Source organism: Pimephales promelas, chromosome 20 (assembly GCF_988280905.1).
Source record: "Pimephales promelas chromosome 20, fPimPro1.hap1.1, whole genome shotgun sequence".
NCBI classification, from domain to species: Eukaryota; Metazoa; Chordata; class Actinopteri; order Cypriniformes; family Leuciscidae; genus Pimephales; species Pimephales promelas.
Window position 1 is genome coordinate 22,306,000 of NC_142788.1, and position 19,338 is coordinate 22,325,337.

General features: G+C 38.6%; 1 protein-coding gene and 3 long non-coding RNA genes across 6 annotated transcripts in view; 3 read left to right on the forward strand and 1 right to left on the reverse strand.

Annotated features, from left to right (window-relative positions):
- Positions 1-3,542, forward strand: part of pex14 (peroxisomal biogenesis factor 14) — a 59,938-nt gene extending 56,396 nt beyond the window's left edge. The window contains exon 9 of the mRNA XM_039651992.2: positions 283-3,542. Coding sequence (XP_039507926.2) covers positions 283-742 — 460 coding nt within the window. The 3' untranslated portion in view covers positions 743-3,542. The remainder of the gene's footprint in view (positions 1-282) is intronic.
- Positions 3,543-11,957: 8,415 nt separating this feature from the next.
- LOC148970641 (uncharacterized) lies at positions 11,958-13,193 on the reverse strand. Its single transcript, XR_016148102.1, has 2 exons — positions 13,054-13,193; positions 11,958-12,939 (listed from the first exon to the last, which is right to left on the reverse strand). It is a non-coding gene; the product is annotated as an uncharacterized LOC148970641 (long non-coding RNA).
- Positions 13,194-13,572: 379 nt separating this feature from the next.
- On the forward strand, positions 13,573-15,925 carry LOC120463787 (uncharacterized). Of its 3 annotated transcripts, XR_016148105.1 has the most exons (7): positions 13,573-13,708; positions 13,851-14,046; positions 14,157-14,352; positions 14,460-14,655; positions 15,467-15,549; positions 15,631-15,738; positions 15,837-15,925. It is a non-coding gene; the product is annotated as an uncharacterized LOC120463787 (long non-coding RNA). The 3 variants fall into 3 exon arrangements; XR_016148104.1 differs by having other exon boundaries at positions 14,460-15,549; XR_016148106.1 differs by lacking the exon at positions 15,467-15,549.
- A 78-nt stretch (positions 15,926-16,003) lies between these two features.
- Positions 16,004-19,338, forward strand: part of LOC120463788 (uncharacterized) — a 69,888-nt gene continuing 66,553 nt past the window's right edge. Inside the window, exon 1 of the long non-coding RNA XR_016148107.1 lies at positions 16,004-16,481. This is a non-coding gene — a long non-coding RNA (uncharacterized LOC120463788). The remainder of the gene's footprint in view (positions 16,482-19,338) is intronic.

A 19,338-nucleotide genomic window follows, 5' to 3' on the forward strand; every position in this document is an offset into this window, starting at 1 on the left:
CTCATATTCAAACAGAACCACATTGACAGAACATATCTGAAGTCGCTTTTGAATTTATTTTACTTTTGTTGTGAAGACATGCTTTGTTTTGAATCAAATGCCAGGTGTGCCGTGCATATGGACATAATCTCTCATGTGCTACCATACTGACAAATTCGCTCGTGTTTTCCAAAGCACAATAGCTGGACTCACTCGTGCATATTTTAGTCAGAATCAAGCCTGAGGCACAATCTGCACAAGAAAATGCTTGTAATTTTCTATTCACGTCCTCTTTCTTCTCAGGAGACAGTTCCCGGCTTCACCTTCCGTTCCCAAAATCCCATCCTGGCAAATCCCTCTCAAACCAGCGTCACTGTCCAACCCTCCCTCAGTCAACCACACCAACAGCAGCAGCGACATCTCGCCTGTCAGCAACGAATCGGCCAACTCGTCCCCAGTCAAAGAGGGCAACAGCTCCCTGGCCACCCCGTCTGGCTCACACTGCCTGAACGGAGACGTGGGCCTGGGCGCGATTCTCCCTCTGGACCTGAAAGACCAGGTCCGTATGGAAGTTCAGGGGGAGGAGGAAAAGAAAGAGGACGAGGACGAAGAAGACGAGGATGACGATGTGATCCATGCCGATGAGGAAGACCCCCTGAGCGTGCAGACCGAGGACAGGAGAGGAGGCGACGGACAGATAAACGAACAGGTGGAGAAACTGCGGCGTCCAGAGGGGGCGAGTAACGAGAGCGAGGTTGATTAGAGAGTAACCCCCAACCAAACTTGATCCGTCCAATCACCTTTTCCCAGATTTCCTGAGAGTTAATTGAAGTCCAGATATCACACCCTCTTTGCTGTAAAATGGCTACCGTGAGCATCATTTAACACTGTATCAGAGCGGCAGCTGAGCTGAATTATGTTCCTTTCACTGCAGTTCTTTACCCTTTTGACTTTTCAACATGCAAACTTTCAACGTGCAATCCAGACTGTCGGCACAAACCTCCTGCATGCCTGAACAAGCACAGCAACAGACATTTTTGGATAGACGACGGGAGAATTATGACTTCTTTTGCAGCCAGCCAGTCCTAGCTACTTATTATTTTAATAGAGACCGTCATGCTCCAAAAAAAGCCTGTTTGTACCATAGCCCTTCAAGCCGATACAAACGTGAACAATTGCAGTGTAGGGACTATAGCAACCAATTAGAGGTACCAAAGAATCAGAAAGTTGGCTTTCTTGTGATCTGAGGCCGTTGGATTTGTATGTTCAGCAGTGAAGACTTGTTCACTGAGTCCCGTCGCTGTTGGATCCGCTTATTCTTTATAGACCTTTTACTCTGTCGTAGTCAACCAACTCCCCTTCAAACGTTTGAGATTGTGGGGCAGTCTGTGTAACAGCGATGCCTTGTATTTTGTGATCAGAGTGCTGGCAGATTTGAGATTTCTGTGGAAGAAAGAAAGAGGGAGGGATAACATGTTTGAGAACACAGAAAATGAGACGAAAGAGAAATGTGTTTGTCTCGGTCGTATCTCTCCAGTCTCCAGCAGGGTAGCTGATTTGGTTTATGAAGTATGTTAATAATCAAATGATCGACAAATAACAGATGTATTAGTTCATGCGGCTTGAAATGTCAAGGAGGCTAAAATCGGAAATCTAATACTGAAAGCCTGTTATATTGTATTATATTACATGACAAACCCTCCAGTCCAAATTATATAGGCCTCCTGCAGTGAATAATCTTAACATGAAACGGTGCTGGGGTTTTGTAATTAAACTGTGTAAAACAATGGATGCTTCAGCGGAGGTGCTGACAGTTGTGCTTTTCTCTTTGGGGGCTTTTCTCTCAGAAAGTCATGAGAGGATAGAAAAAAAAAGACAAAAAAAAATTCCCCAGTGATGCAAATGGAGAGTAACGTATGAATATTTAACTAATGAAATTACTCACTCACCAGCTGATGAGAAACAAAGCCAGAGAGATCCTGGAGTGAGAACAAGAGCCTCAGATCCATTGTGACATTTTCACTTTTAACAAATGACCTTCAGAGTTACCGGATTACAGCGCAGCCAGGTGAATTGTGGGTCTGTGGCGGCACAATGCGAAGGCACAATGAAAGTGCTCAACCTGTCTGGCCGTGTGTATGTTTTCTTACTTCCTACTAGACTAGGGCTGACTTAACACTAACCCGCACAAGAATAGCATATGATGCAGTGTCAAGAGAAACCCGCTATGTTCGTTTGATATGCAGTGACTTTTTTTTTTCTTTAAAAAATTGGGCGTTGATTTGAAAAGCTAAAAATCCAAATGTCAATTGAACGTTAGAGGAATGATTCAGTCAAAATAACAAAAAAAAAAATACAAATACAAAAATCTGTCATTTACTTATGTCATTTCAAACCTTTATGCTGTTTTTATTTCTTATCTTTCTGTGGAAGGCTAAAGGATATACTTTGAAGAATGATCACACTGCTGTTTTGCATACAACCACGGTTCAATTTTGTAATTTAACAGTTGTCTGTTGTTAAACTCCAAAAATGACCATGAAAAACTCCAATAATGAGGTCTTATTGATTCTGAAGTTGATCTGAGTCAGTGAGTTGAACTTGAGAACCAGATCAGTCCGATTCATGAATGGTTTTTAAACGCACGGATCACGTTCTTGTGTTCAACTGGATATGGCCAGAGCGGTTCTTCTTGAGTTAACAGCTCAAGAATTGTATCAATCAGATTTGTGAACGAATCATTCAGTTCTGCATCTTATATTGGAGCTTAACATCTGTGGTCACTATGCATGAACTGTCACTTAACACTAGAAAAACCTGAAGACTCTTCAAAATTGTTTTTGTTCCACAGAAGAAAGGCTGTTTGGAATGGCATGAGAATGAAAATAAGTTTTATGTTTTGGGTGAACTATTCTTTAATAGAATCAGAGAAGTCCATTCGATCTAGAACGTTAATTGTATTGGATTGGTGTCAGAAGTGGCGTTGCAAAGATAGTTGGCTATTTAAGTGAGAGGAAGGAAGACCATAGGCTTCAGAATGAGACAGAGCTTTAGTGTGAGTGTGTGAGTGTGTGTGCATGTTCTAGTTTTGCTTAAACCCACATTCAGGAGTTCCTGCAACTGGCAGGTTGTTTCTGGTAGCGTGGTGGCCGAGGCCTTCAAACAACATAGTTTGCTAATTTTAGCTAATCATTGTAAAGCCTCTGTGAGGGCTATTGAATTAATCATGAAATAAGACACAGATTCAGTGCCTGTATCTCCTTTAAGATGACATTCTCATCTCCAACTGTGTTTTTACGATCATTTTGTTAGGAGTCTTACTCATGCTGCTCAGTTTCAGCAATTCAGATTAGGGATTTAAGCATGTGTGTGTGTGTGTGCGTGCGTGCGTGTGAGATTGGTTTTATAAGTAAGCATAATTCAAAGGTCTTTAACAGTTTGTCTGAAATGCACAGCGTTGCTCAATGTTGATGTTGTTGACACCCTGCTGGTATTTGTCATAGAGAAATTCTGGTATGAAAAGACGAATGTACATAATTGTAATAAATTTGATTTAACACAAATATCTTTGTTTCTACTGTTGATTTTTAATTTAAATAGGAATAAATGTAACAATGTAACTTTGGTATCATGGTTTCATTGTGACAAAAAAAGACAACGTAAAAGTGTTTACTGTAAATATAAGAAAGGCAGTGAAACTGCTATATAGTTAGTATCCATTAACGAAATATTAATTAATGTAAGTGATTCATATATAATACATTTGTTTGTTTGTTGGCTTTTTGCCTGTGTTGGAACAGGTGCCTTCCTGGCAAAAAGCCCATAAAAAATAAATTAATACAATTTCAATTATGCATTTAAATTTACATAACATTATTAAAAGTAAATGATCTACATATTTTAGATATAATTTGCATAAGTAATGAGATGTTCAGCAACCTAAAAGAAAATTTGGATAAAGTTTGTGCAGTATTAGCTAAGGACTTCATCTTACTCTAAATTTCACATTATTTCAGCATTCCTCTTGGCGGTTTCAGTGGACTCTATTAAGTGAATTTCAGTCAATAAACCTTTATCTTAAAGCAGCACTGTATTAAAAAAAAAAATGTAAAAAAGGGCCCTATTCCACTGTACTAAGCAATACAAATATTCCAGTGCATTATCAAGTTTATGAATTTAATTTGTCTGTCAAGGTCTAAATGATCAATAGCCTTGCACATATTGATGTGGTGTATAAACTTCTCAAAGGTTCGATACCGCATCCCTTTGTAATCCATTAACCTCTCCCCGGAGTTCAGGCCAGGCTCAGATTTATAGGGGCTGCTGTAATAAATGCACTTGTACATCATTTAGTGTCTTATGGGACAAGTAGTGCATTCCTGCCTAGAAAGCCTCCTCCATCCCAATCTCCAACTCTTTAGACTGGTAGGTGAGACTCATTTTGCCACAACATGACTATTAGTAACAGGGTAAGATGTTAGAAAGCTGGAGTAGGGACCACAGGGAGGCTGGTGTCTGTATATCTTTCCGTGATGAAGGGAAGAAAGGGGTTTATACAGATGTTGAAGGCGTCTGCCCTGCTACTGCAGAGACTCAGGAGCTTCAACCTCATCATTGGACTTTACTAAACGGAGTGCGCTGAATAGGCTGGTGCTGTATTGATGTGTGCTGAACTCCATTGTTCTCCTGAACTGAGCACTCAGCAGGTTAGAGGGCTGAGTGTCTCCTTGGATCAATGCAAGGGTTGTTAGCCCTTCCTGCCCCAGGAGGTTCACTGCACACAGCCTGCGCTCACAGCCCAGGGTGCTCATGGAGGAATTGCAATAGGGACCACAAGTACCAATCTGAAATATCTGGTGCCATCTGTGGCTTAAAGAGACATTTGAAGAAAAAAAAAAAAGAAAATAAACCAATTTCAACACCACTTTAATGACCTTTAATTTAAATGGTCTCTTTATGACATAAAGATTTTTCTCCAATACACATTGGCCACAATTTATGACCAATTTAAGTGGCAACCTTTTATTTAATAGTTTTTTTGCAACCTCCAAGATAACATCTGAGTTTTCTCCTATAATGCCTGATGAGTTTGGAGAACACCTGACAAGAGATCAGAGACCATTCCTCCATATAGAATCTCTCCAGATCCTTCAGATTTCCAGATCCATGTTGACGCTTCTTCTCTTCTAACTTCACTCCACTCATCAGGTCAGGGAACTCGCAAGCTGCTTGCAGAAGCTTAATTTTTTTTTTGCTCCGTAACACATTTTTGTTAATCAATGTGTACTTACATTTACAAGTCATTAAATCATGTTTAATTTTGACTTTGTGCATGCTCTTTAAGGTGAAGGCAGGGTGGACCCCCTAAACCTGCATTATATGACTGATAGACAACACCGGTTTGACCGAAAAATATCAAAATTGAAAATACTGTGGAAACAAAGACACCTACATCTTGGATGCCCTTGAGGTAAGCTAAAACATATCAAAAATTAATTTCAAAGTGAACTATCCCTTTAACCAACTATTTGGCCGGCTAGCAAGCCCAAACAAGTGTGTGCGCCGTCGTGCCTGTTGTTTTGTTTCCAGTCAAGCTAGATCCGCTTGCGCTTTGGTCGACGAAGCAACAAAACGTCCTACTTGTGCGGCACAAGCCATTGAAATGAATGGGTTTGATAGCGCAGCGTCGCGTATGCCGCGTCCTGTTGCAAAAGCATATGAAAAAAAACCTACAAAGTTTGCTTAATTGCGCGATAAAAAAATTGACGCCGTTAAAATGGCTTTGCGTTAACGCTGCTAATAACGCGTTTAACTGACAGCCCTATATATATATATATATATATATATATATATACTGTTTATGAAAAAAAAATGTTGTACATGTGCTACAAATAAAACTAAAGAAACACTTTTAACCCCATAAACTGCTGTCATACACTGCTGTCAAAGTGGAATTAAAACGCCTATTAAAGAATTTAAGATACTAGGCTATGCCAGTCATACCTATCTTTATTTTTAACAATAGCACAGCAGGTGTCCCATTAAAGCATATCCCTGGACACAATCCCAGTCGCCGGGGCAGAAAACCTCCAAGTTCTCTCAGCTTTGCATGAGAAAGGTCAAGCCAAATTCTACAGGGATGGACCGGAGGGGTGACTTCCTCCTTCCGTCTCAGATAAGATAAGCAGGAGAGCACGCAGTGCTGCATGTGTAGGAGGGAGCCTGTTTGATGTTGTGCTAATGTGGGTCCAGACCTCTGGAACACCACTGGGTATCCTATACTAAAAGGGAATCCACTGATGGACAGATGGTATCACACACTACAGGATGCTCACGCTCGATGCTGCTGGAAGTCGGCGACATGCTATGATGTGCTTAAATCTGCCAAACAAGAGTTTGGTTTCCATCATGGTCCTGCAAGTACTTGGGCACAAATATTTGGAATTCCCATTGCCTATACTTAAAGCAACAAGGGTAATTTGGCAAAAAAAAAAAAAAAAACACCAACAACAATGGCAGTACCAATAAGTGGCCAATAAGTCTGTTTTTGCCTTATATCATAGCAGAATATCATGGGGAAAAAAGAGCTTGGTGTCTTGTCAACAGTGTAACAATGTGTGAAACAAAAAATGTTACGCTTAATTTGTTGTTGCAGTGTAATTAGTATTATTATTTAACGACATGTACTTACTAAAAGGGATAGGGTTAGGATTAGGGTTAGTTAAAGGGTTAGTTCATCCAAAAATGAAAATTCTGTCAGTATTTACTCACCCTCATGTTGTTCCAAACCTCTATGTGTTTATTTGTTCTGCTAAACACAAAGGAAGATATTTGGAAGAATGTTTTAATCAATCAGATCTCATTCCCCATTGACTACCATAGTATGTATTTTGGGGAATGAGATCTGTTTGATTAAAACATTCTTCCAAATATCTTCCTTTGTGTATAGTAGAGCAAATAAATACATAGAGTTTTGGAACAACATGAGGGTGAGTAAATACTGACAGAATTTTAATTATGCATCATTTACTGTTGCATTACTATAGCAAGTACATGTAACGTGTAACAGAAACTGTAAAATAATGTGCCTACCCCCCCCCCGATTTTTCACGTAAAATTCCTAATTATGTAGATTCCTATTGATTGTGGATTTCGCTTGTGAAAATTCACAGAACATCTGTAAATGTGAGAAAATCTCTCTTTGTGTTATATAGGGTAAAACGTATTCCAGCTGAATGTGGTATCCTGGTATAAAAGCACTTCTGGGAGCTGGAGTTGAGGTGAAAATGGACCAAGGTCGCATGAGACCGCCTGCATAAGACCTTAGTGGGCTAAACCCAAGTGCAACAAAGCCGCATAGTCATAAAGCACTTTGTCATCACTTATATGATTGTTCAATCGAGCAGGATTGCATTTCGCCCTGCTGTGTGGCTGCTGTCACTTGATGTTCCTCTGGCCCTGTTTCAACTCTAAATGGAACAAATACCCGCCGCCGCCGTCGTCTTCATGCGGCAAGAGATGTGGCTCGGGTGCTTCAAACCGTGAGAGGTACAACGAGGGTGGGGTATGAAAAACAGAAAGCGTGAGGAAAACAATAGCATGGTGTAAAAGAGAAGAATAAATCTCCGGGGAGCTGAGAGAGCCCTGGAAGTGGTAATACTGGAGACAATATTTATGAATTGGCCTGTAATGAGCCATCAGCGGCATGGCGGATATGAGCGCTCCACCGGAGAAAAATGCCCTTGTCCTGCACGGACCAGGGAGAGCATCCGTGTTATGGGGGTAGAATGGATTATCTGGGGGTGCTTGGCGGCTTGTCGAGGGCTCGGGACTGCAGGCGGTGACGGGGCAACAGGTGCGAAGCTTGCAAATTAGACAAATCGCATAGACCCTTGCATGCGCGGCACCTGAAAAACGCCACAGGCTCTGAAGAGGAAGTGAAAGCGAAGGTTGGTCTGGTGCTGACTCTCCGTTCGGTCGTCTTTACTTATCGCAGTCTTTCTCTGTGGTTGACTTTCCACATGCAAATGCAAACTACAACCTTGAAAGGATGTGCTGGATGACACTGACATGCTACAAAGCCTGTGTGCTGCCTAAACCAACAGAGCTGCTTTTAGCTGAGAGCAGAGAGTTTATGCCTTAATTAAGACGATGAATACCACTGCTAACTTCCTCATCACAGTACCTGTGTAATTACACTAGCTCTGCTATATCCTGAAGCACAGCTCTTAATGACTGTGGAATAAGTAAGATGTCTGATGCCTGGAGAAATAACTAAGTCTCTTGTACAGCTGGAGGCTTGCTCTGTCATTAACGTGTTTATTAAAGACTGTTTAGAAATGTGCCGCTTGCATAAAATGCTGTGTGCTTTGAAACAGTGCTAAAATGTTGTTCGAAACAATAAAGCCGCCATTAAGAGACCCAATGTTAAGATCAGAAATACTGTTTCATATAACTTTCATGGCCCTCAAATGTGGATTTTCTCTTTGTTTGGATCAAGACGCACCAAAAGCAATATGTTACACGCTGTGTTCTAACCAGTTGCAACGTTGTTTGGGATCTGCAATCACATTATGTACATTAAACATGAAATATTTTATGATTGGCTGTGATAGTATGGCATAGCTCAGCAGTTTATAGAGTCAACATGTTGAGTCAAACAAGCCAATGTTTTTAGCAATCCGAATTATATTTAGTGCATATTTTAATCTGGCCAAAACCATCAATTCAGATGTAAAGGGTCCTTCTGAATGAAATATCACACTTCACTGAAGTTATGTGTAGTTTAGGGGATGGTACAAGAGGATATGCAAACATCCAACAATATGCTACAAATTCTAAAAGAGATAGTTCACCCATAAATGAAAATTCTTTCATTAATTACCCACCCTCATGTCATTACAAACCCGTTCATAAAACAACTTTTCCTCTTTGTTCGCCCTACAGGTTGGAAGCGGAATTGTCCATTACCACTGTCGCATGCATGCACACTCGCTGTTTATCCAGCACCGGCTTTGGAATGAACAATGTCCACAGACAAGGTATGTTGCATTATTTCATGCAGAATGATGTATTGCGTCATCAGAAACAAAACAAAACAAAAATACTGACTATTGTAACGCTTGAATTTGTAGTTTTCTTATGTCTCATTCGAACTACAGAAACGTGACCTGTTATGGCAAACTTACATAATGTGAAAATAGCAGATATAGGACCGCAAAGCGGAGGCAGAATGCCTTTCCCCCTGTCATGACTCGATGAACCGCTGAAATGATTTTGGAAACATTATTTTAAGGTAAAAAATCTTCTTTAGTGTTGCTGTAATTCAGAATACATGAAAATGAATCTTTAGAATACAAATGAAGGCTTTTACTCACATATCACATTCATTATCGACGGAAGCTCAAGCATGTTCGCTTGACGTGCCAGAACCAATGACGTTCATTCTTGTGTTATGCAGCAAGTTTGATCTTCCGCAAGAACCAATGAGGTTCATTCGAGCAGGTTCGGTTGAGTTTCTGTTTATGTTCTATGGTCAATGTGTGTATGTTAATAAAAGGCTAATTCAATCTCTTCATAATATAAAGCAATCAAGTCTCTTCAGAAAATTTGGACTAAACTGCATAATTCATATGAATTAGTTTCTCTTTATGAACTTTTTGAAGCGGCAAAGTTTAATTTGCATTGCTGTCTATGGAGGGACAGAAACCTCTCAGATTTCATAAAAAACATTTTCATTTGTGTTCTGAATATGAATAAAAGTGTTTTGGGTTTTGGAAATACATGAGGGTGAGAAATTAATGACAGGATTTTCATTTTTGGGTGAATTAACCCTTTGAGTGTCTTTATGTCATGTACACAGACTTTTTCCGTCCACACAATATGATATATTACAGTTGTTGATATTTTGTGATGAACTTTTAGTTTTTTCCATAGTAGCCTATGTTACATTTTTTATGTCAAATTAAATGCGTTGACATTTGATTAAATGTAAATATATATAAATTTTTTTTTCTACTTCAGGCAACATCCATTCTGCAAAAATCACAATGATGATCTGATATTTTGGGAGTGTGTGGAGTGAGGAGACCAGTGTGTTATCAACCACCATAATGTGACAGATTATCACAAGCCTCGTCCCACGGAAGGTTTCAAAGGTTTCTTTGTTTCCGCAGTATTTTCAATTTTGATATTTTTAGCCCAAAGCGTTCTTGTCTGTCAGTCATATAATGCAGGTTTATGGTCACCACCTCAAAGAGTATGCACAGGGAAGTCCAAATTAAACATGATTTAATGACTCGCAAATGTAAGTACACATTGATGGCCTAAGACACGAAACGTGCGGTTTGTGTGAGAAAACGAACAGTATTTATATCGTTTTTACCTCTTGCAGTCACGTCCAAGTACTCTGAGGGCAAGGGCGCTTCTGTCTGTGCTCGTTGCATTAATACACATTGATAACCGCTCGTTTTGTGTCTTAGGCCATCAATGTGTACTTACATTTACGAGTCAGTGCATGCTCTTTGAGGTGGACCCCATAGACCTCCATTATATGACTGACAGACAAGAACGGTTTGACCTAAAAATATCAAAATTGAAAATACTGTGGAAAAAAAAAGACACCAACATCTTGGATGTCCTTGAGGTAAGCTAAAACATATCAAAAATTATTTTCAAAGTGAACTATACCTTTAAGGTGTGTGTTTGCTTTAGCTACTTAAGAAAAGTAAAATCTCTATCTCTAAACTTTTATTAACACCCATCATTTGAATCCCCAAAAATGTTCAACCATGACATCTTGCCATTATTGTATAACCATTGTTTCTACCACTATTCAACTTTAGCTTCTTCATTTATTTTAAATCAATGAACGGGAGCACTTTGACATGAGGAAAAAAAAAAACAACTTAAGAAGAGTGGCAAGCCATAGGAGAGTCAACTACAGGAGTCATCCTATACATGGTGTAAATAAATAACCTTTCTTTGAACAAAAAATATTGTCTCTTTCTTTTAAATGGCCCTTGGAATTTTCGAAAAGGGTTAAATTGTGTTTGTCTTCATTAAATGTTATGTAGAATTCTGTTCTGTGGCTGTATGAGAACCAATTGTGGATAGAAAAAGCAGATATTTCATTAAGGATCCATTTGATTACACAGTACTCACTGTATGTCTAACGGGCTAAATATGGTCAATACCTAAATGCAACTTTATATAAATTAACAACAACATATATCAGTCAGTTACCTGTATACAAAAACAGTTTAAAAACAATTAATTCTACAGTATTTCAAATATCATTACTTTGTCCATCTGATCCAACTTTGTATTAATATTTTTTAAATTTACAAAAACAAATGTTCTGTAGGCTGAGTGAAGCCCAACTGAACATCTGGATGTTTTAATCCTTAGTGCATATGACTCCACTGTCTATAAAGTTTATTTTTACTAAATTTTAGGTATTTGTTTATTTTTCTTAAAAGTATGGGGGATAATGACCCCTGGAATTCATATATTATAGCATATTATATAATCACTTATTAGGCCTATATTAATTTATAGAACAGCAAAGTATGCCTAACAAGTGTAGAGTAGAAAAGCAATAATTCTAATCATAGGATTATAGATATAGGATTTAAACCCGGCTAGTCTGTCGTCTGCTTTCAGACCAGCATTCAAGAACTCTCAACTGTTAATTAACAGATATAATATCAGACTCGTCTAAAATTAACACAAGAAACTTACTTTTGCTATGGTTAAAAGTTCATTAATATCTTCTATATATAGACTACATATTTTTAAAATTTTATAGTGTTGATATGGCAACTAGAAAATTCGTCCCGCTAACCTCCATAACGTGTCATGTTTCAAATCAATGCCAGTTGGAACGCCTAATCAAATGATAACTGTCACCAAGGTTAAGGCCAAGGATTTGTCTAGCACACTCAGGAGGAGCAGACTCCAAGAGGTACACAACAGAAGTGGAATTAAAAGGTAAATTTTTATTAAGTTTAAAAGGGATAAGAACGGGGCAGGGACGTTCGTGGCTCTGGCGAGATAAAGAGAGGGAAATACTGGTGGGTATCTTTCCGGTCTTCAGGTAAGTATATCCCTCTCTGGGTGGACTCGTGGGGCAGGCCGGGACTTTTCTCGTCAACAGACTCGTCGCATAAGCTCGTGGGACAGACAGTGAATTCTCTTCGTCGTCAGACTCGTTGAATTGGCTCGTGGGACAGACAGTGACTTTTCTTCGTCTCGTTGCATAAGCTCGTGGGAAAGGCAGTGACTTCTCTTCGTCCTGCAAGGAACAGACAATTTGACGGTGAGAAGGTATGTAGTAAGGGAAATAGAAACGGGGTACTTTACCAGCCTTTGCTCTCGTTCTGCGTGTAATAGAACGGCGTCGTTGGGAGAAATAGTGAGACTGGACTTTCTTTGGTGTGGGAGACTATGCTCGTGGACGGTGGCAATAAAGGTGCGTTGAGCTTTTCTCCTCCACACCGTGCACACAATCTCAGAAACCTGCACACAGCTGAGGGGACCGATGAAGAGGTCAATGTTCACTCTGTATTTTGTACTCACGGGACTGGATAACTGCAGGAGGAAATACTCAGTTCAGCAGCTCTGATACACTTCAGCACAGGCGGGAGGACAGATCAGTTTGAAAGAATCTTCAAAGTTATGAGTCAATCGCATCCATCAGAGACTTAAAAGAGAACACAGTTGTTTGATCTCACCACACTTGTGCACAAATCACTCTTGTAAATCTTCACACGCGTTTGTTTCACTCTTTCAGACACTGCAACTCACTCTATCATCACAGCGATTATTCAACTCGTCTCTCTTCTCTTCATAGGATGGATGATCCAAGGACTAATGCTCTCAGAAAATGAGCATGGATTCAGCGATTTCCCCAACCGTCACAATTACCGTTCTTCATTCTTGTCAACAGGATGACACACACTGCCCACAACAAGTTAACGTTAGTCGTACACTGGTGATGGCAAATCTTTACAAGTGGTTTTCTCCAAAAGTAACTTAAAAGGGTTCACTTTTAAAGGAATTTTCTTTACTCACTTTGTTACATTGCTGTTCATGGTTTTCTTTAAAAGGTTCACTTAACAAGCATGCCTCGGGAGATCCACGTGGAACGCCGATCCAGCATCAGACCTCAACTTTCCCCAGGCCCCACTATCACTGGCAAACTCTGCTCAAGCACTTGCGTGGAGCTTTCCCACTGTCTACACCATCCTCTCCATGTTTCAAGCCTCTCTCTTTATACTCCCTTTTTCCCGGGCATGTGGTTCAATGAAGTCCTACTCATTGGCTTCAGCTGGCGCTCATTATAGTAAGCAACCATGACGTGTTTACTCCATGGTTTACTCAAAGCCGGCCCGGTGTTACACCGAGATTTCTTCCCCCTGGAAACCAATCAACAATATTTTTTGTGGTTCCTAGCATGTTCACCCGGTGACAATAACATTAATTACTGCCAGGTGGTGGTTAATTAATTGAATTAACGTTCCTGATATATTAACAGATATATCGCTGTCCTCAGAGCAGATGATTCAGAGACGCTTAAGTCAACAGTGAAAGCATAGATCTTAAGAGAAACTTGGAGGGGTCTGAAAGAGTGGCTTGATAAGGGTTAGTCTTGGGTGATTTGTGTTTGGAAAGGGCTCATTTTAGTCCTTTTTCTCTTTGCTGCTGATGGATTTAAAGAACCATGGCTGTAAGTACCATTAGGCTTTGAAGTCAATGGAAGCATTCTGTTTTGTGTTGGAATTGTTTACTAAACTTAATAGATGGTGAAGATAAGCTTTGTGAACCATTGGAGCTTTCCTTTTTTTTTTTTTTTGTCTTTTTTTCCACAGGTTATTCAAAGTGAATTTCCCTGCAGTGGGTGATTGAGTCTGGATCTGTTTGTGGTGATTGAGTCTGGATCTCGGGTAGATGGAGATTCAGTGCAGAAGCTGAAGGTTGACCGCCCTCTTCAGTAACTCTCAAGACCTTCCCTTGACAAAATCATGTTCAGATGTTATCTACCTTTTTACAATCCAGGATAAATGGGTGAGCTGTGAATGACCATTGGTTGAAGCAATCATTTTCAAACGTGTTATGCAATATGTGATTTTGTTGGTGTTTTTCCTTTTTTTTTTTTTTTTGTCTTTTTTCCACAGGTTATTCATAGTGAATTTCCCTGCAGTGGGTGATTGAGTCTGGATCTGTTTGTGGTGATTGAGTCTGGATCTCGGGTAGATGGAGATTCAGTGCAGAAGCTGAAGGTTGACTGTCAAGGGAAGGTCTTGAGAGTTACTGAAGAGGCCAAAATCATGTTCAGACGTTATCTACCTTTTTACAATCCAGGATAAATGGGTGAGCTGTGAATGACCATTGGTTGAAGCAATCATCTTCAAACGCGTTATCCAATATGTGATTTTGTTGGTGTCTTTCCTTTTTTTTTGTTGTCTTTTTTTCCACAGGTTATTCATAGTGAATTTCCCTGAAGTGGGTGATTGAGTCTGGATCTGTTTGTGGTGATTGAGTCTGGATCTCGGGTAGATGGAGATTCAGTGCAGAAGCTGAAGGTTGACTGTCAAGGGAAGGTCTTGAGCGTTACTGAAGAGGGCAAAATCATGTTCAGACGTTACCTACCTTTTTACAATCCAGGATAAATGGGTGAGCTGTGAATGACCATTGGTTGAAGCAATCATCTTCAAACGCGTTATGCAATATGTGATTTTGTTGGTGTCTTTGCAGTTAATTTCAGAGTTGTCTCCATGGATCCCAAATTTGTGCCTTTTGATCAAATGGTAAAACCAGATGTTTCACCATTTAGAGGTTTCTGACCATAAATGAAAAGCAAATTAAATGCAGGTTCTTTTAAGATGCATAAATTTCAACTTCAATGACTGCTTTTTAATGCTTATTATTCCTGTCTGTCTTACAGTACAACGTAGTCGTGGTGGAGTTAAGTTTGCTTCGGTATAAGACTTTGAATGGAGCCAATGCAGCTTTTTGCACTTTTCTTTGCAGATATTCTCTGAGCTGTTAATTTATTTTAATAGGGCAAAGATTATAACTGGATTGGGCAGTGGACAAATGTTTCCTCAAAGGGCTGATATTGCAGCTTTCTCACGAGTTAAACCCACAGGCTCAGATAGTGATGTACACACTAAAGGCTTTTATTGCTGACCGAGAAGTCTCCCAAGTTTTTGAGGTGAAAAAGTATAGTAAGTTGTTGTGTAAGGGCAGTTCAATGACAGATCTGAGGCCTTAACCTAAAGCGCTATGTTTCTGGTTTAGTTCTGCCCAAGTTTAATGTGACTGTAAACGCACTGTAGAACTACAGCGTTGCAGTTATGGTACTGAAAGTTGAGTCTTGTGCCAAGTGAGTGATGCTTTATTTTCTTCTCTTGTGGTTGATCAGTTCTTTATCGTGTTCTGATGTTTCCCATTTATACATATGGCCAACCTGTACCTGGTCAAGCCTTAGTGGAAGTGTGCCGTGATCCATTTCCATACTTTCTGCTTCATAATTTGACCAGACCGTGCTTGACTCGAACTGCAAAGGTGTGCGACTCCTGACTTACTGCTAAGGGTTTTCATTATGCCTGTGGTTGACTTAATTGTCTATCTTTGTTCTCCTTCCAGATGAATGTCACAGGCTTTGCCTCTCTTACTGTTGATGCGTAAGTGTTTTTCAAGACCAAATGCAAGACACATTTCTTGTAAATGTGAATGTTACTGAGGAGGGAACAGGTGAGCTATTGGCTGATCTGAACCATGTACTCATTATCATCTTTACAAGACCTCCACTTTAAGCCACAAAGTTGATATTCTCCACTGTTTGTTTGCAGATGTAATGGTGTCAAAATCTGAAAAGGGGTCTATTACGTTACGCCAAGTCACATTTGTGGACCTCCTGGATCAATGCTTAATGGAAAGGCAAGCAAAATGTCATACCTTATTGCAGAAGCCGTCAAATTGGTTCCCTTTCAAAACCTTGATCATTTCTAACAGATCTACGTGACTCGACAAAGCTGTATATCTCTTGGAGGGGAGCAACTGGCCCAACAAACTGCTGTTTGTAACCACAAACAAGAATGGATGGGCTGTGTTCTCCCTAAACACTGCTAATCTTAAGGCTGATCTGAATCTCGTGATAAGACTTGTATTTTGTAAAAATTGAGACTTGCTCTAGCATGAAACTGATTAAGTTTGTTCTGTGATGTTCCAGTTGTCTGTTAGTGTTGATCTGGTTCCAGCAGTGCAGATTCTGGTCTACAGTGGTCTTCCAAGTGAGAATGTAGTTGCTGCTAGTGTGCTGTTTGACACTGATTTTGTTTTTCCAATTTTTCAGGTTTCTCTGCGGTTTGCCATGGGTGTTCCTGTGGAGGGAAATGTTCTGATGGTTTCTGCTCAAGCAGGATCTCTGTAGCTTCAGTGCTGTAGTTCAGAGTGTCTGGATCATGGAGCCAGGAAGATGTGTGAGAGCTGAAAAGGTATCTTAACTTGCTTGTAATGGGCTTTACTTGCTTTTGTTACTGAATGTGATTGTTTTTTTGTGATGTAATGGTCTTAACTTGCTTGTAATGGTCTTTACTTGCTTTTGTTACTGAATGTGTTTTTTTTTGTGTGTGTGTGTGTTATGTGATGTGATGGTCTTAACTTGCTTGTAATGGTCTTTACTTGCTTTTGTTACTGAATGTGATTGGTTTTTTGTGAGTTTTATGTGATGTAATGGTCTTTACTTGCTTTTGTTACTGGATGTGATTGGTTTTTTTTGTGAATTGTATGTGATGTAATGGTCTTAACTTGCTTGTAATGGTCTTTACTTGCTTTTGTTACTGAATGTGTTTTTTGTGTGACTCGTATGTGATGTAATGGTCTTAACTTGCTTGTAATGGTCTTTACTTGCCTTTGTTACTGAATGTGATTGTTTTTTGTGAGTTTTATGTGATGTAATGATCTTAACTTGCTTGTAATGGTCTTTACTTGCTTTTGTTACTGAATGTGATTGTTTTTTGTGTGTTTTATGTGATGTAATGATCTTAACTTGCTTGTAATGGTCTTTACTTGCTTTTGTTACTGAATGTGATTGTTTTTTTGTGAATTGTATGTGATGTAATGGTCTTTACTTGCTTTTGTTATTGAGTTTTATGTGATGTAATGGTCTTAACTTGCTTGTAATTGTCTTTACTTGCTTTTGTTACTGAATGTGATTGGTTTTTATGTGATGTAATTGTCTTAACTTGCTTGTAATGGTCTTTACTTGCTTTTGTTACTGAATGTGGTTGGTTTTTTTGTGAATTGTATGTGATGTAATGGTCTTAACTTGCTTGTAATGGTCTTTACTTGCTTTTGTTACTGAGTTTTATGTGATGTAATGGTCTTTACTTGCTTTTGTTACTGAATGTGATTGAGTTTTATGATGTAATGGTCTTAACTTGCTTGTAATGGTCTTTACTTGCTTTTGTTGAGTTTTATGTGATGTAATGGTCTTTACTTGCTTTTGTTATTGAGTTTTATGATGTAATGGTCTTAACTTGCTTGTAATGGTCTTTACTTGCTTTTGTTGAGTTTTATGTGATGTAATGGTCTTTACTTGCTTTTGTTATTGAGTTTTATGTGATGTAATGATCTTAACTTGCTTGTAATGGTCTTTACTTGCTTTTGTTACTGACTGTTATGTGATGTAATGGTCTTTACTTGCTTTTGTTACTGAATGTGATTGTTTTTATGTGATGTAATGGTCTTAACTTGTTTGTAATGGTCTTTACTTGCTTTTGTTACTGAATGTGATTGGTTTTTATGTGATGTAATGGTCTTAACTTGCTTGTAATGGTCTTTACTTGCTTTTGTTACTGGATGTGATTGGTTTTTTTGTGAGTTTTATGTGATGTAATGGTCTTAACTTGCTTGTAATGTTCTTTACTTGCTTTTGTTACTGAGTTTTATGTGATGTAATGGTCTTAACTTGTTTGTAATGGTCTTTACTTGCTTTTGTTACTGAATGTGGTTGTTTTTTATGTGATTTAATGGTCTTAACTTGCTTGTAATGGTCTTTACTTGCTTTTGTTACTGGATGTGATTGGTTTTTTGTGAGTTTTATGTGATGTAATGGTCTTAAATGCAAGTAAAGAACATTACAAGCAAGTTGTTACTGAATGTGATTGTTTTTTTTGCGAGTTTTGTGTGATGTAATGGTCTTAAATGCAAGTAAAGAACATTACAAGCAAGTTGTTACTGAATGTGATTGTTTTTTTTGCGAGTTTTGTGTGATGTAATGGTCTTAACTTGCTTGTAATGGTCTTTACTTGCTTTTGTTATTGAGTTTTATGTGATGTAATGATCTTAACTTGCTTGTAATGGTCTTTACTTGCTTTTGTTACTGAATGTGATTGTTTTTTTTGTGAGTTTTATGTGATGTAATGGTCTTAACTTGCTTGTAATGGTCTTTACTTGCTTTTGTTATTGAGTTTTATGTGATGTAATGATCTTAACTTGCTTGTAATGGTCTTTACTTGCTTTTGTTATTGCGTTTTATGTGATGTAATGATCTTAACTTGCTTGTAATGGTCTTTACTTGCTTTCGTTACTGAGTGTTATGTGATGTAATGGTCTTTACTTGCTTTTGTTATTGAGTTTTATGTGATGTAATGATCTTAACTTGCTTGTAATGGTCTTTACTTGCTTTTGTTACTGACTGTTATGTGATGTAATGGTCTTTACTTGCTTTTGTTACTGAATGTGATTGTTTTTATGTGATGTAATGGTCTTAACTTGTTTGTAATGGTCTTTACTTGCTTTTGTTACTGAATGTGATTGGTTTTTATGTGATGTAATGGTCTTAACTTGCTTGTAATGGTCTTTACTTGCTTTTGTTACTGGATGTGATTGGTTTGTTTTGTGAGTTTTATGTGATGTAATGGTCTTAACTTGCTTGTAATGTTCTTTACTTGCTTTTGTTACTGAGTTTTATGTGATGTAATGGTCTTAACTTGTTTGTAATGGTCTTTACTTGCTTTTGTTACTGAATGTGATTGTTTTTTATGTGATTTAATGGTCTTAACTTGCTTGTAATGGTCTTTACTTGCTTTTGTTACTGGATTTGATTGGTTTTTTTGTGAGTTTTATGTGATGTAATGGTCTTAACTTGCTTGTAATGGTCTTTACTTGCATTTGTTACTGAATGTGATTGTTTTTTTGCGAGTTTTGTGTGATGTAATGGTCTTAACTTGCTTGTAATGGTCTTTACTTGCTTTTGTTATTGAGTTTTATGTGATGTAATGATCTTAACTTGCTTGTAATGGTCTTTACTTGCTTTTGTTACTGAATGTGATTGTTTTTTTGTGAGTT